The 25,723-nt window shown below is 40.0% G+C and overlaps 1 protein-coding gene across 4 annotated transcripts; it reads left to right on the top strand.

Moving 5' to 3' along the window:
- The first annotated feature begins 23 nt into the window (after positions 1 to 23).
- Positions 24 to 25,723, top strand: MFSD8 (major facilitator superfamily domain containing 8). 4 transcript variants are annotated; one of them, XR_011559630.1, is made up of 13 exons: positions 24 to 218; positions 4,263 to 4,354; positions 5,427 to 5,470; positions 7,303 to 7,543; positions 9,616 to 9,729; positions 12,583 to 12,727; positions 13,954 to 14,012; positions 16,622 to 16,730; positions 18,189 to 18,323; positions 19,803 to 19,906; positions 19,990 to 20,246; positions 22,065 to 22,411; positions 22,879 to 25,723. XR_011559630.1 is itself a non-coding variant. In XM_070757719.1 (12 exons), the coding sequence occupies exons 1-12, from the start codon at positions 145 to 147 to the stop codon at positions 22,278 to 22,280; spliced, it is 1,590 nt and encodes a 529-aa protein (XP_070613820.1). In that variant the 5' UTR covers positions 24 to 144; the 3' UTR covers positions 22,281 to 23,934. The 4 variants fall into 4 exon arrangements, 3 of the variants coding, with proteins under 3 accessions (XP_070613820.1, XP_070613822.1, XP_070613821.1); XM_070757719.1 differs by having other exon boundaries at positions 22,065 to 23,934; XM_070757721.1 differs by lacking the exons at positions 22,065 to 22,411; positions 22,879 to 25,723 and having other exon boundaries at positions 19,803 to 19,902; positions 19,990 to 20,047.

Raw genomic sequence — 25,723 nt, 5'->3', positions numbered from 1 at the left:
TGGCCACGTGACAGTCGCCGCTCGCCTCGCCCCGGAAGAAAGCCGAGGCGAGGAGGCTTCAGGTTGCTCCTCCGCCCCGGAGGGGGAGCATGCAGGGTGGTTGGCTCTCTAGTACGTTGAAACTCGGAAGTTTCCAAATTGGCCATGGCTGCTGCTGTTGTGGAGCCCGCGGGCGACGACTGGGAGCAGCCTCTTTTGAACGGGGACGGAGACGAAAGGTGCATAGGGACCGACGGTTGCGCTCGGCTCTTATTTGTCAGGGGCGCTTTTTTTGGCCTGGAGGAGTGGATGGGATGGGAGGGAGGGGGGAGATCCCCTTAGACTCCCGAAGCGATGGAGTGCAAATGCACCAGTACCTGCCACTCAGGTTGTCTCACCTGAAGATGTTGAGCATTGCAGTATAAATAAATAAAGCTTCCTGGTAAGCTGCTCGCCTTGGTGCGTATGAAGGAGAGGCCTACCAGTAATGTTGGTGCTGGGGAAGTTAGCTTTGAAGTTGAAATTACGAGTTACAAAATAGCTACATGAATATAAGAAACCAAAGCAACTGATGGTGATATTTGGACAGGGAGTCTTTTCTCACAGTCACTCATGGCCTGATCACCTCGAGGTTCGACTACTGTAATGCTCTTTACACGGGGCTACCTTTGAAGTATCATCCCCTAACCCCCAACATTTTTCCCTTAGACTATCCACGGTTGACCTCTCCAGATTCCTAAGAGGTCAGTAAGGGGCGTACATAAGCGCACTAGAGTGCCTTCCGTCCCCTGTCCTATAGTTTCTCCTATACAGTATCTCGTATTTCTTCTCTACTATATCCTCCATAACATTCATTGTGTATTATTGTGTATTGGACTAAATAAATAAATAAACTACAGATTGTCCAAAATGCAGCTGCGCCACTGGTCATGGACCTTCCTAGGTATGTCCATGTTTCTCCAGTACTCCGCGGACTGCATTGGTTGCTGATTGGTTTCTGGATGCAATTCAAAGTGTTGGTTATGACCTATAAAGCCTTACATAGCATTGGACCAAATTACTTGGGGGACCGCCTTCTGCCATATGAGTCCCAGTGACTGGTCAGGTCCCACAGTGTTGGCCCTCTAGACTAGTGTTTCCCACCCTTGGCAACTTGAAGATATTTGGACTTCAACTCCCAGGATTCCCCAGCCAGCGGATGCTGGCTGGGGAATTCTGGGAGTTGAAGTCCAGATATCTTCAAGTTGCCAAGGGTGGGAAACACTGCTCTAGACAATGTCACTTGGCAAGACCTAGGGGAAGAGCCTTCTCTGTGGGGCTCCGGCCCTCTGGAACCAACTCCCCCCCAGAAATTTGTACTGCCCCCACCCTCCTTGCCTTCCGCAAGAGCTTGAGGACCCACTTGTGCCAACAGGCCTGGAACTAATAGATATTTGCCCCTGGTTGATTAATGGAATGCATGTTATGGTATTTGAATGAGAGTGATTGATTTCTAAGAAAGTGGGATTTTAAATTTCTTAGTCAATTTTATAATTGGATTTAGGATATTTTATTGTTTTTTATATGTTGTAAGGCGCCCGAGTCCTTGGATAGCAGTGGCATATAAATGCAATCGATCAAATAATCAATAATGTGTTTTGTTAGTGTTGTATATCAGATTGTGTAACATCTAGGCTAAATAAACACATCTGTGTTTTTAAAAAATCTTAATAGATTTTGGACCTACTGTCTATTGCATTGTTAATAAAACATGTATGAAGGCCAAGGTTGTTTATTGATAAGGTGCAGTAGGTGATTTGCATATTTTTAAATGTGTGTGTGTGTACTTGAAACATTTAATTTTTTTTAATATTTCAAGTCTCTGTGTAGAATATTGTATGACAGGGATCTCCAATCTTGACAACTTAAAGACTTTAGGACTGAATGGCCGGCTGACGAATTAAAGTTGGAAGGTTGGACCTCTGCCATATGATAATATTGAACAGGGATTTTTACGGTGTTTATTGCAGAACATTGTTTGAGTGTATTAAAGTATATGTTTGGGTTTTTTTGTTTCCCTAGAGGGAAACCAGATCAATCTTAGGGAGTAAGACTAGTGTGGCACTTTAAATTCCTTACAGTCCCTGCTGTGATCCTTATCTTTTTAAAGCACAGTACAGTACTGCAGATACTTCCTATCAAATGCAAAATAGAGAGGAGTTATAACTCCTGATCTTGCAAATACATTTGTGTATATGGCCTTGGATTGTATTTATGCATTTATCTTTAATACATTTATATCCACCCAGCTTACAAATTGTGACTGAGTCATCATCTTGTTTCATACAGAGAATTCTTGCAAATTACAGGCCAATATTTCAAAGAGATTGACATCAGTGTTAAAAGTCTCTTAGAAACATAGAAGATTGACAGCAAAAAAAGACCTCAAGGTCCATCTAGTCTGCCCTTATGCTATTTCCTGTTTTTATCTTAGAATGGATATATGTTTATCCCAGGCATGTTTAAATTCAGTTACTGTGGATTTACCAACCATGTCTGCTGGAAGTTTGTTTAAGAAGTTTGTTCATCTTCAATTTCTTTGTTTCCTTCTGGCAAAGTTATCACCTGCTACCTCTAACACACTGGGACAGTGATGGTGAACATTTTTTTCCCCAGGTGCCAAAAACAAGCGTGTGTGTGCTATCGCATGCACACATATGCCCACACCCATAATTCAATGTCTCCCACATGCCCCGCTCCCATGAATGCATGCACAACCCTCCTGCTCCATTTCCTGACTTCTGGTGGACCCGATAGACCCATTTTTCACCCTCCCCAGGCTCCAGATGTTTCCCTGGAGCCTGTGGAAGGCAAAAACGCCCTCCCCTACCTGTCTGGAGGCCCTCTGGAGGCCAAAAATGCCCTCCCAGAGCCTCTGGATGAGCCAAAAATCAGCTGGCTGGTGCTGGAGTTGAGTTAAGGCAACGGCTTGCGTGTCAGTAGATATGGCTCCATGTGCCATAAGTTCGCCATCATGGCACTAGTATGGTTTATTGGGTTGTATGATTGATTTTATATTAAGGGTTTTAACTGTTCTTTTTTAATCATTGGATTTGTATTGTGTATTGTTGTTGTGAGCCGCTCCGAATCTTTGGAGAGAGGCGGCATACAAATGTAATTAATAATAATAATAATAATAATAATAATAATAATAATAATAATAATATCAATACCTACAGTACATTCTTCCTTCAGGTCAAAGGACACCATATCACCTCCAGATATGTAACCATTTTTCTGTAATGCATTTGCCCAACTCTCAGTGTCATCATCCCAAATACCCAGCTGCTTCCCCTAAAGAAATCACACACTCTAAATCATACAACCATTGTACAAATCATTGTACATTATACAAATCTTTCAGCTCACTTTGTTCTCATCTGGGATAGCTGGGGGTCTAAATATGACTAGGGAGAGGAGCTAATATCAACCTTCCAATCAGCACTATCCTCTAAACCAGTGTTTTTCAACCAGTGTGCCGCGGCACACCAGTGTGCCGTGAGACATGGCCAGGTGTGCCGCGAAGCTCAGAGAGAGAAAGAAAACAAGAGAGAGAGAAAGAAAGAAAGCAAGAGAGAGAGAAAGAAAACAGAGAGAAAGAAAGAAAGAGAGAGAAATAAAGCAAGAGAGGGAAAAAGAAAGAACAAGAGAGAGAGAGAAAGAGAACAAGAGAGAAATAGAAAGAAAGAGAGAGAGAGGGAGGGAAGGTGGGAGAGAGAAAGACATACAGGGAGGTAGGGAGGGAGAGAGAAAGCAAAAAAGAGGAAGGAAGGGAGAAAGAAAGGGAAGGAGAGAGAGAGAAAAAAGAGAAAGAGAGAGAAAGAGGGAGGGAGAGAGAAATAGAGCAAAAGGGAGAAAGAGAGAGAGATAGATTTTTTTTGTCCAAACTTTTTTTAGCTGCCCCCCCATCCCCACTCAATGTGCCCCATGGTTTTGTAAATGTAGAAAATGTGCCGCGGCTCAAAAAAGGTTGAAAATCACTGCTCTAAACCAATGTTTAGAGTGTCCGTTTTATGCCTAATATAGCAATAGTTGAATTTGATTGTTGTAAAATAGAACGAGGCATTGCCAATATATGATGACATGCATCAGAGAATGGTTTCAATCATACAAAGGTAGAATAAATGACAATGTAAATATAATAAAGTATAGTCCTAACATTTGAGTTAGAATTTGTTGCAGAATAATTAATATTTGACATGCTAACATTAATCTCATTAATACTCCAATATTGTTTATTACAGATCTAAGGATGTCATGGAAACATTGCAACAATACAAGAGCCGGTGGAGATCCATTCGAATAATGTATCTTACAATGTTCTTCAGCAGTGTTGGTTTGTGAAATTTGATAACCTGTCACCAGTATTTTAATATAACACTGTTTCTTGTTACTTCATTGGATATTAATTAAAATATTGTATAGAAATTCCTTATATAGCAAACTGTGTTTTATTTACATTTTTCTGGCTCATTTGTAAGTTAAACATACTCAGTAATTTATGTAGGATTTAACAAAAGCAAAATAATATCAGATAATAACATTATAAACTAGCACCAAAGGAAGAACAACTGTCACCATAAGTAAATCCAAGGACTTGTTTATAAACTTGTAGGGACCAGGTGGAATTAAGCCTGGCTGAAGCACACGCTCACCAGCAGAATCTTGGTTCTATTTCCAATATGTCCTGTGGCCATAGTTAGGGAGGCAAGGCAACAGGAGCATCATTATGTATAATGGGTAATAAATATTTTGTCTTTCATTAAAAGAAACTGAATAATGTATACAATACATTAGAGAGTTTTCAGAGTGATATAGTTCCATGTAAGCAGTTCCACTTATTTATTGATAGATTGATTGATTTGATTTTTTTTATGCCGCCCTTCTCCTTAGACTCAGGGCGGCTTACAACATGTTAGCAATAGCACTTTTTAACAGAGCCAGCATATTGCCCCTACAGTACAGGTCCTCATTTTACCCACCTCGGAAGGATGGAAGGTTGAGTCAACCTTGAGCCAATGATGAGATTTGAACTGCTGACCTCCAGATCTAGCAGTCAGCTTTAGTGGCCTGCAGTACAACACTCTACCCACTGCGACTACTGACTAAATTCTTGAATTTTTGAAGTTAGATATTTTAGGAAGATACATATAGTATTCCCTTTTCTAGTTAAACTATATGACCAATATAGCTTAGTTACAGATAGTTACATTTTCTTAGAAATACCATTACAGTTTGCAAGACAAGGTTAAACACATCTAAACTTATTTGCAGTTTTTGAACGTTTTCTTTTTCCAAAATAGTTTTGTCTTTTTTGTGTGAAATTCCATAATTTTATTTCTCTGAATATGATCACTAAATGGCAAGCAGGTACTAGAGAAAAATAACTAAAGTACTTTATGTTGCAGGTTTCTCTATTGTCATTATGTCAATATGGCCCTATCTTCAACAGGTTTGTGAATCACCAAAAATTTTATTTGCATGATGTTAACTTAGGCGTCTGACAACTGCAGTGGTATGGTGGTGTGAGCATAGCAGCAAGCTGTGGTAGAAACTAGGATACTGTGAGTTATAGTCCTGCTCTTAGCACTAAACAGCTAACAGACCTTGAGCCATTCCTCTCTTTCAACTGTAGGAAGGAAGAACTGGTAAACAATTTCAAAAAACATTACCAAGAAAACTGCATAGATTTGTCCAGGCAGTTGCCAGGAATTAACAGCGATTTGAAGTACCAAATAATGAAGTAATGCTACGAGTTCGTTCAGCTAAATGAAAAGATAATTATTTATAGAGCTTTACAAAAGATAATTACATTTAACTTTGGTGTTTTTGTAGGGAGCATGAGCAAATAATTTGCAGTGTCCAAATTGCTGTTTTCTATTTTAAATATTTTATTTAAAATATTAAAATATTTTAAATATTAAATATAAATATATCACATGGATCACTAATCTGCCACCAGGTCCGTACATGCCCATCATCTTCCGTCCCGGTGCTAACAAAAGATGACCTTGAAACTCTAAAAGGAATTTATGTTGTCTATCTCTTAACTCCTCATGCAACTGCCCTTCCCCTCTTCCCACAGCAAGAAACATTCCATAAGAACATAGCATAATGTGGCAGGCCAAACGCTCCGAGCATTCTGGCTTCGGCCTGACAGTTACATCATGAGAACCCGCATCATAATTTGCAGAGAGTCATCTTATGGAAAAGAGGAACAACTATAATAGAAACGTACTGGTGCAACAGTTTAGGTGTCGGACTAAGATATGGAGGACCAGGCTCAAGTCCATTGTCAGTTATGGAAGCTGATTGGATGACTTTGAGCCAATCAATATCCTTATCCTAACCTATTCTAGAGAATTGATGTTTTAATTGCCATTTTTAAGTTCTGGAACAAAGATGTTTATAAGTCTAAGTAATAAAGAGAAAGAGGAAAGTGCATGACGCCAATCCTTCAAAATAGTTTTTTGCCATTGATTCTTTTCAAACTGATTCTTTTGCCATTGATTCTTTTCAAACCAGCCACCCAATGATACAGGAATTATTCAGTAACCATTCATTTACAATTTGGAGTGTGTATTCTTATCTCCTTATAGTGATGCCACTAAAAATACTATTTTTGTGACTATTATAATGTGGGAGGATAGTCTTCACAGACTAGTTTTAAATTTAAACATCAGTCTGTTTCCCTGCTAGTTTAACAGTGTTATTCCAAAGGTTATTAATAAGCTTAATTTACCAACTAATTGTCCGCAAGATTTAATATATAAATGCAGGGTCCTCTAACCTTAAAATTTATATCCTTATAATTAAAAATGTTATCTTCATTAACATTTACCTGGACGGAAGTAGTGGCTCAGTGGCTAAGACGGTGAGCTTGTCAAACAGAAAGGTCGGCAGTTTGAATCTCTAGTGAAACATAATGGAGTGAGCTCCCATTACTTGTCCCAGCTTCTGCCAATCTAGCAGTTCTAAAGCATGTAAAAATGCAAGTAGAAAAATAGGAACCAACTTTGGTGGGAAGGTAACAGCATTCTGTGCACCTTTGGCATTTAGTCATGCTGGTGACATGACCATGGAAGATGTCTTTGAACAGTGCTGGCTCTTTGGCTTTGGGACAGAGTTGAGCATCGCCCTCTAGAGTCGAGAATGACTAGCACATATGTGCAAAGGGAACCTTTACCTTACAATATGTTAGTAGCATAATATCTCTTAGAATGTTTTTAATTATGGTGTGATATTGATAAAATATTGTTGAAATTGTGTTTATGATTTCCATAGATAGATAAAACTGCAGATGCAAGTTTTCTGGGCTGGATTATTGCTTCATACAGCATTGGTCAGATGATAGCGTCTCCATTCTTTGGAACATGGTCTAATTGCAGGCCAAGAAGAGAACCTCTTGTGGTTTCGACTGCTATTTCAATAGCTGCCAATTTCTTCTATGCTTATGTCCATTTGCCCACTTCGCACAACAAATACTACATGCTAGCTGCTCGAGCATTGGTGGGCTTTGGTGCAGGTAATTTTAGAAATATTTAAAATAAAGTTTGCTAAATTTGTAGCTATATGTATTTAAGTCAATTCAACTATTCCTTAAAGAAATCAAAATCTTAACCCCCCTGTTCTGTCTGGGTCACTCCAGAAGCCAATACCAACCCAAAAAGAGAAGCCAAACACACCGGTAAAAGGCAAAGGCAGTTTATAAAATTCAAGAAAAACGCAGGTAACAGAAAATGTCCTTACAAACAGGAAAATGCTGTATCTTCAGATATATCCACGAAGGCAAAAGTCCATGCAGCAATACAGAATTCTTGCTGCCAAGACGAGGCTGTAGATAGCAGACCTACACCTCCCACGGGTCTTCCAAACTGCTGGGCCACAAGCCAGGAACAGAGACGCCGAGAACAAAGCAGGACACCATAACTCCAACTGATAACACTCCACATGGCTTCAAGGGCTTGCCTGCCTTTTAAACCCTGCTAAGGAAGACCACACCCAAACCCAGCTGTTCCTAATTCAGTGCTGATAATACTTCTTTAATTGCTCCTTTCTCTGATCTGACCGTCTCTGTCGCATGTCAATGACGGCTTGTGCTTCATCACCTAATGACTCCAAGCTACTGGCTGGGGAGAGCCCCTCCCCCCCGGGGCTGTCATGCTGTTCTCCTTCATCCCATTCCTGACTTTCCTCTCCCCTGTCCGACTGTTCAGCCCCCTCCTCTTCGCTGTCATCCTCCTCCGGGCATGGAGCCAGCAGAGACACAGCCAGTCCCTGAACAGCCTCAGGCTGAACCACAACACCCCCAAGATCCCTTCTATCCCAACAAGTTGGCACTTGGAAACTCTTGAGTAAAAGTATTAACCTGATGATTGTCTCAACATATAGATTGAAAGGTTTTCCCAGAATCCTACTTAACTAATGTTTCTGCCATGGCTTTCTGTAGGATTAGAACTTTGATGGCGGACCTATGGCACCCTTGCCACAGGTGGCACACAGAGCCATATCGGAAGCTATGCAAGACGTTGCCCTATGTCAGCTTCAGCGTACATGCATGTGCTGGCCAGTGGATTTTCAGCCTTGGAAAATCCCGTTTCACCATCCGGATGCTTCAGGGAAGCTTCCCTGAAGCCGTGGAGTGTAAAAAAAACTTGCCCAACAGACAAACTGGAAGTTCAGAAAACATACTCCTGGTTTGCCCATTGTGCTGTTTTTTGCACTCCGGAGGGTTCAGGGAAGCTTCCTGAAACCCCAAAGTGCAAAAAACAGACAAACGGACAAACTGGAAGTTTGGAAAATGCACCTCTAGTTTGCCTGCTGTGCTGTTTTTTGCACGCCGGAGGATTCGGGAAGTTTCCCGGAACCCTTCATAAAGGAAAAAATAGCACAATGGGCAAACTGCATTTTTCCAAACTTCTGGTTTGCCCATTGTTTTTTCATGTCACGCGTTTAGTGAGGCCTGTACACATGCGTGAGGACAGGGGTGGGATTCTGCACATGCATGGGGGTGTATGTGCATGTGTGTGTGTGGGGTGGTGGTGTTGGAAAGGGATGTGTGTACCTGTACATGCTAGCATACCCACACAAACAACTTTTTGGCGCACAAACCAAAAAAGGTTCATCATCACTGGATTAGAGTGTCTCCTAAGTAGAGACTACAAAGTACAGTATTCTAATATATTAATTGGAATAATAAAGATTCCCTGAGAAATCAGTCTAAAAGTATTGTGGGTAGTCATATTAATTTTAGGGATTTTTCTCATGAATATAGCAAGAAACCTATTGCAGTTGTTACTCAGATTTCACACCTGAGTGATGCTATGAAATAATTACTCCTGATTAATTTCAAGTTTCTAAAAGATTTTTTTCAAGTTCATTAATATTTCTGACTAATTGTTTTCAAGATAAAGGTTCTTTTGTATCTTTTTAATTATTTCAGTAGTAACAAGATCTATTAAAATAGATTGGGTGAGCAGACAAAAGACCAAGATTTTGCATACTTTACTGTTGGGATTTTAGCTATCTTATGCATATGATTAAAAATAGAAATGCACCTTAGGTTTTCCAGATAAATACTGCTTTGTTTTATTTTAGGAAATGTAGCAGTAGTTCGTTCATATATTGCTGGTGCCACCTCTCTTACTGAAAGAACTAACGCCATGGCAAACACTAGTGCTTGCCAGGCAGTGGGATTCATACTGGGACCAGGTACGAACCGTCATTGTATTCTGATTTTCTTCAAGTGATTCATTTATCAGTTGCAGGAGAAAAAATTTAAATCTATGTGTACATATTTAAACTTTAATTTGTTATATAAAAACAATAGTACAGGACTATGTCCAGTAAGCGAAGCAGTGGAAGTGATGTGCCGGTGCCTGGAGGCTGTTAGGTATCAACAGGGTCAAACTCAACCCTGACAAGACGGAGTGGCTGTGGGTTTTACCTCTCAAGGACAATTCCATCTGTCTGTCCATTACCCTGGGGGGGGATTACTGACCCCCTCAGAGAGAGTCCGCAACTTGGGCGTCCTCCTCGATCCACAGCTCACATTACAGCATCATCTTTCAGCTGTGGCGAGGGCGGCGTTTGCCCAGGTTCACCTGGTGCACCAGTTGTGGCCCTATTTGGACAGGGAGTCACTGCTCACAGTCACTCACGCCCTCATCACCTTGAGGTTCGACTACTGCAACACTCTCTACATAGGGCTACCTTTGAAAAGTGTTCAGAAACCTCAGATCATGCAAAATGCGGCTGTGAGAGCAATCATGGGCTTGCCCATGTCTCGTCAACGCTCCGCGGCTTGCACTGGCTGCCGATCAGTTTCCGGTCACAATTCAAAGTTGGTTATGACCTATAAAGTCCTACATGGCATTGGACCAGAATATCTTCGGGACCGCCTTCTGCTGCACAAATCCCAGCGACCGATTATGTCCAACAGAGTTGGCCTTCTCTGGGTCCCATCGACTAAATAATGCCGCCTGGCAGGATCCAAGGGAAGAGCCTTCTCTGTGGTGGCCCCGGCCCTCTGGAATCAACTCCCCCCAAATATTAGGACCCCACCCTCCTTGCCTTTCAAAATCTCTTAAAAACCCACCTATGTCGCCAGGTATGGGGAAACTGATACACTCCTTAGCTACTATGGTTTTTTATGTATGGTTTGTTAGGTTGTGTGATTGTTTTTTATTTATTTATTTATTTATTTATTTGTTGGACTTGTATGCCGCCCCTCTCCGAAGACTCGGGGCGGCTCACAACATGTAAAAACAGTCACAACAATCCAATTAATTAAAATTTAACGATTTAAGAAAAGAAACCCCATATGATAACAGACACACACACAAGCATACCATACATAAATTGACGTGCCCAGGGGAGATGTTTAGTTTCCCCATGCCTGACGACAAAGGTGGGTTTTGAGGAGTTTTCGGAAGGCAGGAAGAGTAGGGGCAGTTCTAATCTCTGGGGGGAGCTGGTTCCAGAGAGCCGGTGCCGCCACAGAGAAGGCTCTTCCCCTGGGACCCGCCAACCGGCATTGTTTGGTTGACGGGACCCGGAGAAGGCCCACTCTGTGGGACCTAATCGGTCGCTGGGATTCGTGCGGCAGGAGGCGGTCTCGGAGATATTCTGGTCCGATGCCATGAAGGGCTTTAAAGGTCATAACCAACACTTTGAATTGTGACCGGAAATTGATCGGCAGCCAATGCAGACTGCGGAGTGTTGGTGAAACATGGGCGTACCTAGGTAAGCCCATGACTGCTCTCGCAGCTGCATTCTGCACGATCTGAAGTTTCCGAACACTTTTCAAAGGTAGCCCCATGTAGAGAGCATTACAGTAGTCGAACCTCGAGGTGATGAGGGCATGAGTGACTGTGAGCAATGAGTCCCGGTCCAGATAAGGCCGCAACTGGTGCACCAGGCGAACCTGGGCAAACGCCCCCCTCGCCACAGCTGAGAGATGGTTTTCTAATGTGAGCTGTGGATCGAGGAGGACGCCCAAGTTGCGGACCCTCTCTGAGGGGGTCAATAATTCCCCCCCCAGGGTGATGGACGGACAGATGGGATTGTCCTTGGGAGGCAGAACCCACAGCCACTCCGTCTTATCCGGGTTGAGTTTGAGTCTGTTGACACCCATCCAGGCCCCGACAGCCTCCAGGCACCGGCACATCACTTCCACCGCTTCGTTGACTGGGCATGGGGTGGAGATGTAAAGCTGGGTATCATCGGCATATTGATGATACCTCACCCCATGTCCTTGGATGATCTCTCCCAGCGGTTTCATGTAGATGTTAAATAGCAAGGGGGAGAGGACCGACCCGAGGCACTCCACAAGGGAGAGACCTCGGAGCCGACCTCTGACCCCCCACTAACACCGACTGCGACCGGCCAGAGAGGTAGGATGAGAACCACTGAAGAACAGTGCCTCCCACCCCCAACCCCTCCAACCGGCGCAGAAGGATACCATGGTCGATGGTATCGAAAGCCGCTGAGAGATCGAGGAGCACCAGGACAGAGGATAAACCCCTGTCCCGGGCCCGCCAGAGATCATCCATCAACGCGACCAAAGCGGTTTCCGTGTTTTTATAAGAAGGGTTTTAAATTGCTTTTAACATTAGATTTGTACATTATGTTTTGCTGTTTTGAGCCGCTCCGAGTCCTCGGAGAGGGGTGGCATACAAATTAATTAAAATTATTATTTATAAAGGGGGCTTGAGTTTTAAGGAACAGAATGTGGTCCCTATTTGACTTCAGACTCCAATTTTCAATTAATTTTTTTTACAGACAGTTTATTGATAAATAAAATTTGAAGCAGTGCAGGTCAAGGAAAAATATTAATACAAACTACTAAAAAGTATATAACTTATTATTTGAGATTATTTGAGAATTTATTATTTGAGATTTTTAAATCAGAAGTTGAACACTTTACTAATTGATTTCCACCACATTTAGTTAATGCATTAGATTTTTAGCTGCTGCAATAATATTTCTATATATTTTTAAATAAGTAACATCAGGCATACTTACTCTTAAAATCCAGTTGTATAAACCTATATTTTCTGTTAGTTTTTCAGACTCTCTTTTCATTTATTGGGGAAAAAGGAATCTCATGGAAAACAATTTATCTTCAGTTGAACATGTACACAGCTCCAGTTTTATTTGGAAGTCTTCTTGGAATCATTAATATTGTTCTGATAATTGCTATATTTAGGTAATTAAAAATTTATATGTTTTATGAACGTTTATAAAAAAGGCCTATCAATTTCTACATAAAAGCTGTTATTCTTAGTCCATGTAGTTTATTTAGTTCTATGAACCAAAGAAAAGAATGAAAAGAGTAATTTGTGGATTTTGTAGTTGTTTTTAGTATTTCTTGATCAATAATATTTCAGTAGATCTTAGTTTGATACTGGCATATTTACTAAATCTTATTAATGAGTACAGTGATACCTCTTCTTACGAACCCCTCATCATAGAACTTTTTGAGATACGATTTTTTTGCCTCTTCTACCGAACTATTTTCACCTTACGAACCTGCTACTGCCACTGGGATACCCCGCCTCCGGACTTCCATTGCCAGGCAAAGGCTCCCCTCGTTGGAAAACTCCACCTCTGTACCTTCTGTTACCAGTGAAGCTCCCATTTTTGCGCTGCTGGGATTTTTCTTTGGCTCCCCTTCATGGGAAACCCCACCTCCGGACTTCCGTGTTTTTACGATGCTGCAGGCGAATCCCAGCAGGGGAATCCCAGCATCGCAAAAATGGGTGCTTCGCTGGCAATGGAAGTCCGGAGGTGGGGTTTCCCAGTGAGGGGAGCATCAGCGAAATCCCAGCAGCGCAAAAACACCAAAGTTCGGAGGTGGGGTTTCGAGGACTTTGGTGTTTTTGCAATGCTGCGATTTCGCTGAGGCTCCCGTTGCTGGGAAACCCCACCTCCGGACTTCCGTTGCCAGCGAAGTGCCCGTTTTTGTGATGCTGGGATTCCCCTGCAGCATTGCAAAAACACTGAAGTCCAAAGGTGGGGTTTCCTATGGAGGGGAGCCTCAGGGGAATCCCAGCAGCACAAAAACGGGCACTTTGGCTGGCAAAAGGGGTGAATTTTGGGCTTGCACGCATTAATCGCTTTTCCATTTATTCATATGGAAAACATTGTTTCGTCTTATGAACTTTTCACCTTATGAACCTCGTCTCAGAGCCAATTAAGTTCGTAAGACAAGGTATCACTGTATAATTATCTAAAATCACATACAAGACTTCTGTTCTATTCTCAGGTTATTTATATTGAATGTTTATGAGACTATCCATAAAACAAGATAAGTTGCATAATTGAATTAACAAAGAATTGTGCTAGATAACATTGTTTCAACAAAAAACTGTCAATTATATTGGAAGTTTATTTGGTATATTCAATTGTTTCACACAATCTCTTAATTTTTAGGGAGCATCATGTAGATGACATGGGACGACCACAAAATAGTATTAATACTGAAGCTGAAGGTAATTTGAAATATGTTTTGACATGCTTGCTAATATAGGTAGGAATAGTATCAAATGGTAATGTGTAAAGGATATAGCTTTTGGGATATATGTCTCAAGTCTGAGCAATTAACTCAATTAAAGTTCAAATTTATTAGATTCAGTGGTCCACAAGCACAAACTAATGATTGTAATTTGTTGTGAATAGGAATATATCTGCAGTGAGAATGAATTCCTGTGTCAATGTTATTACAATGCAACATCTAGATTAATACTAATATATAAATATATACTGAGATTCTACTGAAAAGCATGAAGGCATCTTAATGTATCAAATTCTAAACAGAAATTAAAAATAATGAACATGCTTCGCAATGTACTTAATCTTTCTAGACCCCGCTATTTTCTTCATGAAAGAAAAATCTTTCTACCCAATTTGGAAATAACTATTTATTGATTAGATTTGTTTGCTGTCCATCTTGCTCTGGATGGCTTCCAACATTAAAATCCAGTAAAACCTTAGAAAATATGTAGAACAAGTATTTCTAATAATGATAAAAATTACAATTCAGAAATAGAATGGAAGGAAATAGGCGCAGAGGGGTAAAGCAAGTTATTCTCTTAATCTATCAACCATCTCCAAAATGATACATCCATGTTAGGACCCCAGGCCAACTGGCAGAGCAGGTCATCAACCTCTTATGGAAGATTAGCAGCCTGGGAGCGGATCTCATCTCGAGTAGCAAGATATTTCAAGGGCAGATGCCATGGCAGAAAAGGCTCTATTCCAGGACTTCACCAGCTGAAATTCCTTGACTAATGGGACCTATAGCATGTCTATTCTGCCAGCATGGATGTTGCAAGCCAGTCATATTGGGGTCACACAGTTCCTTGGATAATCTGTACCCATGCCATGCAGGGCTTTAAAGATGATAATCAATATTTTGAATTGTACCTGGAAGCAAACCAGTAGCCAGTGCAGCTCATGGAATATGAGTGTAACATGGGCCACACTAGGGTTGTAGCAGTTGTAGCTTCTGAATTATCTTCAAGTGTAGCCCTATGTAGAGCACATTGCAGTAGTTCAAGTATAAAATGACCAGGGCTTGAGAGACTGAGTGCAGGGGCTCCTGATCCAGGAAAGGGTGCAAGTACTGCACAACACAAAGTTGTGTAAAGGCCTTCTAGCCATGACTGTTACCTGCACTTTGAGAAGTTATTAGTCAAGGAGAACTATCAAAACAATGTTAGGTCTACAATTTTTTTATTTTATTTATTTATTTGTGTATGTGTGTGTGTGTGTGTGTTTATTTATTTATTTATTTATTTTTTGGATTTGTATGCCGCCCCTCTCCATAGACTCGGGGCAGCTAACAACAGTAATAAAAAAACAGCATGTAAATCCAATACTAAAACAACTAAAAAACCCTTATTGTAAAATATCCATACAAACAAACATACCATGCATAAATTGTAAAGGCCTAGGGGGAAAGAATATCTCAGTTCCCCCATGCCTGATGGCAGAGGTGGGTTTTAAGGAGCTTACGAAAGGCGAGGAGGGTGGGGGCAATTCTAATCTCCGGGGGGAGTTGGTTCCAGAGGGCCAGGGCCGCCACAGAGAAGGCTCTTCCCCTGGGCCCTGCCAAACGACATTGTTTTGTTGACGGGACCCAGAGAAGGCCCACTCTGTGGGACCTAACCAGTCGCTGGGATTTGTGCGCCAGAAGGCAGTCTCGTAGATACCCTGGTCCGGTGCCATGAAGGGCTTTATAGGTGATGACCAACTATTTGAATTGTGACCGGAAACTGATCGGCAAACAATGCAGACTGCGGAGTGCTGGTGTTACATGGGCATTTTGGGGAAAGCCCATGATTGCTCTCGCAGCTGCATTCTGCACGATCTGAAGTTTCCAAACACTTTTCAAAGGTAGCCCCATGTAGAGAGCATTACAGTAGTCGAGCCTCGGGGTGATGAGGGCATGAGTGACTGTGAGCAGTGACTCTCGGTCCAAATAGGGCCGCAACTGGTGCACCAGGCGAACCTGGGCAAACGCCCCCCTCGCCACAGCTGAAAGATGTTTCTCTACTCTAATGTCTTCCTCCTGACCTCAGTCAGTTTCCAGATTAGGAAACTTCTGGAATTGGTTGAACCATAGGTTCCAATTTCTTGTAGATCAGAAATTTGTTTATCAAGTCCTAGATAGCTTCTGCTATGGTGTAATGGGAGGAGAGAATGCATAGCTTGAATTTTATTAAGGTGATTAACAAGATTCATGGATTCTTGATATTTTGTTCTTTTTTCATGCAATAAATTGGAAAGGTGCAGTTAACTATAATTCTAATGTACATGCTGGATTCATTATCAGCTGTAGTACCATGTTCCAATGAAATGAGAAATTATACTGAGCTATGGCTTGCCCTCTATATAGCCTCATTCTCCCATTAAAGGGGCTAAGGGAGCTGCATGTCCTTTATGTACATAAATCTCACGTATATTCAATTCAATTTATTAGATTTGCATGCCGCCCCTCTCCGAAGATATTGCATGAACTAAGATTTTCTCAAAATATAATTGTATCTATGTCGATGCTATGTAGGTCTTTATCGGTTACCTTTTTTTTTAAATACAGAAAATAATGAAGTGGTTCAAGATAACCAGCGATACATTGATCATGTGGCTGTGGTGTCAACAAACTTTCTTTTCTTTGTTATCCTATTTATTTTTGCAGTTTTTGAAACGTAAGTATTTGGGCGTTTTGTACCTGTTTTTTTTAATAATCTTTTAAATAATCTTTTAAATAATCTTTCTTACATTTCTTCATAATTTCATGAATAAAGTCTGCTGGAACATTTCCTACAATAGCCTTTTCTTACTACCATAACATGAATTATCACTATCAGCCATCCTACGTGGGGTGTTATTTATTTACAGTATTTATATCTCACTTTTATTACTTTTTTACCTATAACTCAAAGCAGTGAATATTTATTTATTTATCTATCTATCATTCTATCTATCATTCTATCTATCTATCTATCTATCTATCTATCTATCTATCTATCTATCTATCTATCTATCTATCTATCTATCTATTGGATTTGTATGCCGCCCCTCTCCGCAGACTCGGGGCGGCTAACAACAGTAGCAAAACAGCATATAACAATAATCCAATACTAAAAACAGTTAAAAACCCATTATTATAAAAACCAATCATACATATAGACATACCATGCATAAAATTGTAAAGGCCTAGGGGGAAAGTGTATCTCAATTCCCCCATGCCTGGCGGCAGAGGTGGGTTTTAAGCAGCTTACGAAAGGCAAGGAGGGTGGGGGCAATTCTAATCTCTGGGGGGAGTTGGTTCCAGAGGGCCCAGGCCGCCACAGAGAAGGCTCTTCCCCTGGGCCCCGCCACTTTGTAAGTCTTAATATGAGCTCTTACAAGTGTTCGATCCGATTCGAATATATCCAACACACCTTTCTCCTATTTCTCTTCCCAACAATCCTGCCATGTGGGTCACCCAACTTGCTATCTTGGCTAAAATGAAGCTTGAACCCATGGTATCCTGGTCTCTAGCCTGTATGTGTAATGAAACTAATTTTTTGTTCAGAATTCAGAATAAATTAAAAGTTGAGTTTTTAAGAGAAAATTTCATGGGATAACACATGTATTATCAGGGAGAAATTTATCAAGCATATACTTTAGAAAATAATTTATAGTCCAATTGGACAAAGTAATACTGTTCTATCTGTAAATATAGAAATGGCATGTCTCATAAAACCATATATTTGTTATATAATTATATAATTCATACATTTTCAATTATATTGTCATACATTTCTAATTAGTAGTTTTTTTTCTTCAGGTAGTTTTATGTAACTATATCAATTTTCTTGCGCTTGCTATTTTTCTTCACATACTATATTTTTTGTGAAATGTTAATAATCTCTTTCACAATGTTCTGCGTAAAAACTTTTTATAAAAATTTTTAATCTGTATTTTTATCTTGAATTGTTTTTCAAGGACCAATATGATTTTGAATTTGAAACACTTGATTTTTGTATTATGCTATTAGCACAAATGTTTCATGCAGTTTTTGTTCAGTTTTTGTTTTTTACAATTAGATGGTGAACACGGAAATTCAGAAAGTTGTCTACCGTATTTAATTTAATACATATTTTATTGTATTTTTTTAGCATAGCTACACCATTAACAATGGATATGTATGCGTGGACCAGAAAAAAAGCAGTGTTTATCAATGGCTTAATTCTTGGTGCTGTTGGCATCGAATCAGTGGTTGTGTTTTTAGCAGTTAAAGTACTTTCTAAAAGGTAATATGTTCAAATTATACTGTTTCAGTATATTTATTTTCACAAAAGCCTGATTTCAAAAAAGGGGATAAATCCTAGAATACAAGTGGCTGTGTGTAAATGCATTTCTCCGATAGTGATTAATTTATGTGTTATACCGGGCTTCACGTTTCGAGCCCCAATTAAGTCCGAAGTGTAAATTCAAACACACACACTGTTGTAAAGTAAACAAAGAGTCAGTTTATCAAAAGAAAAATATTGTACACATGCACTTTAATCAGCCAAAGTGATCTCCCACAAACCACAAGCCTGGAGTGCTATGAAAAGCAAAAACAAAAGCAGGGCAGATAAAGGCAGCTGTGAAGACGTCACAGCCACCCCCCTTCAAGAGTCCTCCAGCTGTACTTAACTGTGAAATATTCAAAAAGTCCTGAAGCAGTCCAAAATCAAACAGGACTTGTCTCTCACCAAATGGATAATCTCCCATGCACGCTTTCAGTGACGCTGGCAATTTATCAGCAGCCCCATTAGCCTAATTGCCTCAGCCATATGTGTTCTCCCTTATTGATACTTGCGCAGTTGTTCCTTTCTCAGCATAAACCTGCGCCTGCGAGCATCTATGAATCCCTCTTCCTCTGAATCTAATGATGATTCACTAATGGGGTCATTAGCTAATGGGCTGCCTGTAGCTACCGTGTTTCCCCGAAAATAAGACATTGTCTTATATTAATTTTTGCTCCAAAAGTTGTGCTACGTCTTATTTTCGGGGGGTGCCTTATATTTCTCAAATAAGACAAATTCACAGTCAGAAAAGCTGACACCCCCCAAAGAAAGTGTACCATATGGTACACTGATTACGGTACGGTACCTGTCACAGCACTTATATGGTACAACAGTATACTCCCGCTATTGCAGCTTCCGGCCACCAGAGGAACTGCAGTCTATGCACTGTAGTGGAGACTGTAATGGCGGTGAGACAGCAGCAGACTGTGTCTGCTGTACTGGACGGTACAAAGCGATGGAAGGGGCCAGCAGGGGACGCCACATTATTACGGTACCGCTATGAACAGCTTTGAATGGTACCGTAAGTTTTTCCACTGTACCGTATGTAAACTTGACTACGCCTAATTTTCGGGGGGTGCCTTATATTAGCAAATTCTGCAAAACCTCTGACATGCCTTACTTTCGGGGTACGTCTTATTTTCGGGGAAACAGGGTACCTCATCATCCAATCCTGCTTCACTCCCATAATCTGCCCTTGACACAGAATCCTCACTGTCCGAAGCTGTTGGCAGCAAAATTGGTCTCTGATAACATGAGGATTCTCCCAAACCAACACCCACAGTCCTCGTAGCAGGAACTGGCCCAGAGCCAACCACAACACCATGTAATATTGCTGATTCTTAAATAATTGCAAACAAAGCAGTCTGGTTTTGAATATGGAAAATTTTCCTTGGATAAAATATGGGTACTATAATTTTAGTTTTCATTATTCAACAGGTTTGGTGAACGTGCAGTCCTCTATGGCGGTCTAGTCATTATCTTGATTGGATTCTTTGTTCTGTTACCTTGGGGAAATCAGTTACCTAATATCCAATGGGCAGGTATACATTTAAATGTTTGAATTCTTTTAAGGTTTTTGACAAATACATGTGTCAATATATGGTATTTATTTGTATGTTTTCAGATATAAGGAATAATTCTATTCCAAGAAAGATCTTTGGTGAAACCTTTGAATTTTTGTGGATGTCACAAATTGAATTTTCATCCAATGATACAGCTGAAGCAACAGGGTGTCCTAGTATACAATCCTGGTGCAGTTATACTCCGGTAATTCATCTGGGCCAGTATATCACTTCCGACATTCTAATAGGATTGGGTTATCCAGCCTGTAATGTGATGTCATATACTCTATATTCAAAAATTTTAGGGCCAACTCCTCAGGTAAGTTTTACATTTAGGTGGATACTATTTTTAACAGATTAACAGTTTTGGAAAATAAATTGCCAAGTGGTAGATTATTGCATTTGGAAATGTTTTTTGGTTAAGCAGTAAAACTACATACCATGTTTCCCCGAAAGTAAGACAGTGTCTTACTTTCTTTTTATCCCCAAAAGCCCCACTATGTCTTACTTTCGGGGTATGTCTTATATTGTTAAAGGGGCACTGACAGCTAAAAAAACTGTGTAAAATGTGTTTTTTTAGTGTATATGCATTTTACCTTCTGTGACGGGCGGGGGGGGGAGGTTTCTTTGGAGTAGGGACGTGCCCGAGTAAATTTGCAGAGGCGGCAGTGACAAGTGCAGGGGACGGCGCGGCGACGTATGGAGAGGGGGACGGTGTGGACGTGGGCAGGAGGCAGTGCGCAGCTAGATGAGAGGGAGGCGGCAATACCCCCCGTGTTTCCCCGAAAGTAAGACATATGTCTTACTTTCGGGGTACGGCTTATATTAGCCGACCCCCCTGAAACCCCCGATACGTCTTACAATCGGGGGTGTCTTACTATCGGGGAAACAGGGTAGCATCAGTTTATTTTATCATCTAACTCACGTGATTTGATGCAATACAGCTATGAATTGCTTCCTGTAATAGTCTTATTTCATCAAAGGACTTGCTTTATTTATCTATTCAGATTATAATTTTTTTTAGTAAAGCTGAGCTACTGAATGTTTTGTGTAGGAGGAACAGTGAGATTTTTTTGGGACTTGCAACCATTTTAACAAAAACTATTATTGTTATCCTATAGGTATCTGGGTCTTCCATCAGGCCTTGGCCGGAAGAGTTTTATGAATTTTTGAAATATGCTACAATCTTTTAAATTTTATATTTTTTTACTGGTTGTTTGATAGTTTACTCCTTTTAATATACAGTGGTACCTCATCATACGAACTTAATTGGTTCCAGGAGGAGGTTCGTAAGGTGAAAAGTTTGTAAGATGAAACAATGTTTCCCATAGGAATCAATGTAAAAGCAAATAATGCGTGCAAATCCTTCAGGAAAATCCCAAACTTTAGAAGGGAGGTGAACAGAGGGCAGGGAGGAGCAGGTAAGGGGGCGGGTGGAAGAAGCAAGGCTAGGCTAAAGGGTGAGTGGGAAGGAAGAAAGGCAAGGGGGGCGCCCCTCCCTTTTCTTTCTTCAAAAGACACTGTTTCAGTGCCTTTGCAAGCACGTTGTTCTCTGCAAAATCTTTCCTCCAAGCTGCCCCTCCCTTTTCTTTCTTCAAGACACCCTTTCAGTGCCTTTGCAAGCACCTTGTTCTCTGCAAAATCTTTCCTCCCCCAAGCTGCCCCTCCCTTTTCTTTCTTAAAAAGACACCCTTTCAGTGCCTTTGCAAGCACCTTGTTCTCTGCAAAATCTTTCCTACTCCAAGCAGCCCCTCCCTTTTCTTTCTTCAAAAAAGGGGAAAAAAAGAAACCCCTTAATCCCAGCAGCAGCTGCTTGGGTTTGTAAGGTGAAAATAGTTTGGAAGAAGAGGCAAAAAAATCTTAAACACCGGGTTCGTATCTTGAAAAGTTCGTTAGAAGAGGCGTTCGTAAGATGAGGTACCACTGTACTATTTTTAACTTAGTTTATATGTTACGTCGAGTTGCTTGACAATCAAGCCACCTCATAAATCCTAGCACTGCTACTGCTATTATTACTAATGATGATGATAGTGGTGCGAGTTTGCGAGTGCCAAACTGGGAGAATGATATAGATTTTGTTTGAATATTTCAGGGTTAAAACTGTCATTAACACTGAACATAATCTGATCTATTTTAGGGCACTTACATGGGATGGCTAACTGCTTCTGGAAGTGGTGCACGCATTCTGGGCCCTGTATTTGTCAGTCAAATCTACAGTTCCTTAGGACCCCGCTGGGCGTTTGGTTTCATTTGTGGAATTGTCATTCTTTCTCTCTTCCTACTTGAAGTGGTGTACAAGAGACTTATTGCATTTTCAGTCAGATATGAGAGCCTACAAGAACAGGTCTCCTAACTAACTCTGCTCAGTCTTATTTTATCTTAATCATTATTTGCTCTTTTCGGTATTTTGCACCTTTTGACAGATGGTTTATGGAATTATCATTCAACTGGACTGATAGTATTTTTACAAGCAGATTTATATCAGTTTAATACTGAAAATGACAAACTGTGAAACAGATGTTATTATTTTGGAAGAGTTTTAAGAAACAACACTAGTTCTAATTATAGAGTGTTCCCTCGCTTTTCGCAGGGGATGCGTTCCGAGACCGCCCGCGAAAGTCGAATTTCCGCGAAGTAGAGATGCGGAAGTAAATACACTATTTTTGGCTATGAACAGTATCGCAAACCTTCCCTTAACACTTTAAACCCCTGAATTGCAATTTTCCATTCCCTTAGCAACCATTTAGATCATTACTCACCATGTTTATTTATTAAAGTTTATTAAAAAAAATATTTGTTAAAATCAGACGAAAGTTTGGCGATGACATATGACGTCATCAGGTGGGAAAAACCGTGGTATAGAGAAAAAACCCGCAAAGTGTTTTTTAATTAATATTTTTGAAAAACCGTCGTATAGACTTTTCGCGAAATTCGAACCCGCGAAAATCGAGGGAACACTGTATACACTGGATATACCGTGTTCGTCCAAAAACACAACCCACCCAATAACCAAAACCTAATTTTGGGGGGATGGGCCTAATATTACCCCTACCACAAAAACAAGCCCGCTGGCCCCTTGGGGCGGCACAAAAGCCATTTTTTCCGTTCTATTTCTGGGCACAGCGCTTGTGTTTGTTGGGCCGCTTCCCGAAAGCCGGCACCTCTGCGGACAGCTGCTTTGTTTTCCCCCTCTTTGGGAAGCTCGCAGGAGGCTTTTTGGCAAACAGGAGGAAAATGGAAAGGATGATTTTCCTGTCATTCATTCCTCAAGCTCAGCACAGACTGAGGGAAGGGTGACAGGCAAGAAAAATCCCCTCCCATTTTCCTCTCATTTGTCAAAAAGCCTCCATTCTGACCACTGAAGGTCACTTGAGTTCACTGAGTCTGGCCTAATGCACCTCAAAAAAAGTAAGACCGCCTCGAAAATAAGCCCAAGTGCTTATGTTCAAGTCTAAAAGAAAATAAGACTTGGTCTTATTTTCTGAGAAATGCAGTATTTAAAATACATTGATTCTGTGAATCATGTCTTAAATTAAACTGTTTAATTGTTTTTAAATAGAACTTTAAAAGGCTATTTATTCTAAAGAATTTATGAGAATAATTAATATTTAAATATTTTTATTAATTGGTTGGCTTTTTAAAATTGAATGTATTTTAAATAAAACGTAGCAGAAACTAATGCTGATATTTTGTTACATGTAATTTATTTTGGGATTTTCCACTCATTCAGTGCATATTTTTTATATTTTTAAAAATGGTTCAAACAAGATCAAGATTAAAAGTAAAAATAAGGAATGCTGATGCAGAACTTGTAAATAGAGATAAACACTGAAACTGATGGTAGAATTACCAGAATTAATAATTGGAGGTTATTGAGGTAAATATCTGAGGTTTCCACTATTACACCAAGAATCTGAGTCACTGTTTTCCTGAACAGTAAAATTTTAACCTATTGTGAAATGCTTTCATCTTATTAAACAGGAGGAAAAAAAACCTTTAAATGGTAATTGCTCCAGTGTTGGTTATCATTTTTTCTGATTGTGCAACAACCAAATTTATATTAGATTTGGTTTTAGAAACATAGAAACAGAGAAGGTCCATATACTATTTTCTGTATTTTATCTTAGGATGGATATATGTTTATCCCAAGCATGTTTAAATTCAGTTACTGTGGATTTATCAACCACATCTGCTGGAAGATTCTTCCAAGCACCTATTACTCTTTCAGTAAAATAATATTTTGTTATCAATTCAACCTTTTTCATCTTAAAGCTATCTTGCACTTCCATGTCTCATAAGCAGGATTTCCAGATCGTAAATCAGAAATCTAGTGATGTTAGATGTTGTTGAGACTTGGGAGGAGAAATGGAGATAGTATGCCCCTGGGGACGTCACAGAGATGTGATTCTGGTTGCACAGCAAGTCCTTTCATTTATTTATAGATCACTTACATGACATGTTTAGTAAGAAGATTTTGGAAAGAGTATAGAAAATGGTGAAGCCATACAGTGTTTTGTACTTGACACACAGTTGATTGTTTCTTAAATGAAATTAATTTCTGAAACAGAATGATATACTATTACGGCTATGTGTTTCCAACAAAACATTAAAGTGCAGCTGTCTGGGCTGAATTGTTGTTGGGAAGGTATTGAGAATGGGGAAAAGTCAAAGATAGCAATGACAGATCAGGAACGTAGTAGGAAGGGAAGGAAAATATTAAGACTGTTCAGCGTGATGGGACATGCCATCGCTATCTATGATCAAACAGGGAAGAGAATGCATTGTAAGATGGTGAGGCAGGCCATTATTTTGAGAGGGGGGGTGTATATTACAATGGAAATTGAAAGGGAAACATGTACCAGTCTTGGCTTATTCACTTTATAAAAATCATGCTAAACCCTAGGTTTTATTTCATCCAAAGCCTGGTACAATAACAATGCTCAAAGATCAAAGTTTTTCCTTAAGCATAAGTCATCCAGAGTTGTTTGTCAGAACATGTGTATCTGAATTTTTTTTTTGGGGGGGGGGGGGAACAAAACGTTTCTATTCCATGCAGATCTGTTTCTTTTTGTTTCTGTTTGTCTAAGTCAAAGTCTAATCAAATAAAATACATAAAAGTCTTTATATTCTTATATTCTATATATAATATACATGCATATATTCCCATTTCCACATTTTCTTTCACTGAACTGTCTACCTGTAGTGAATGATGTAAAAAAACAGGACTGTACAACATTTCAGGTTTGGTCTCCAATGTATGTTTTGCAACATATTAGAGTAGCTGTTATCTTGGAAAAGAGTGGAATTACTTCAAAATATGGCAGATAGTCTGCGGAGAGGGGTGGCATACAAATCTAATAAATAAATAAATAAATAAATAAATAAATAAATAAATAAATAAATTTTAGTGCTTTCTTCTACTCTGAAGTACCATAGATCTTGAAACTAAAGCACCATATAGCTGTGGTAAAAATTCCTTCCCCTTTTTCACTTTTTAAATTTGTAAAACAATGATCTTCACAAAGAAGATAGTTGAGAATATTAATGAAAGTCATAATGCTTCCTATTTTCAAAATTAAGGTTAAAAATAGGTTTAGGGGAGAGAAATGGCAATTAATCCTGTCTGATGTCATGAAATGTGCTGTGCTGCTTTCCCAACATCATAAGATGTGGTTGTTTATAAATATATAATAGTTTTTATTATATGTGATGTTTATTTATTAATCAGTTAGACCCAAATAAGTAAATAGTGCCGCATACCAGTAACTGCTAGGTAATAAAATAATAAAGGTCTCT

This window comes from Erythrolamprus reginae, chromosome 7 (assembly GCF_031021105.1).
Source record: "Erythrolamprus reginae isolate rEryReg1 chromosome 7, rEryReg1.hap1, whole genome shotgun sequence".
Lineage (NCBI taxonomy): Eukaryota > Metazoa > Chordata > Lepidosauria > Squamata > Dipsadidae > Erythrolamprus > Erythrolamprus reginae.
This window is presented reverse-complemented; position numbering and strand designations above follow the sequence as displayed.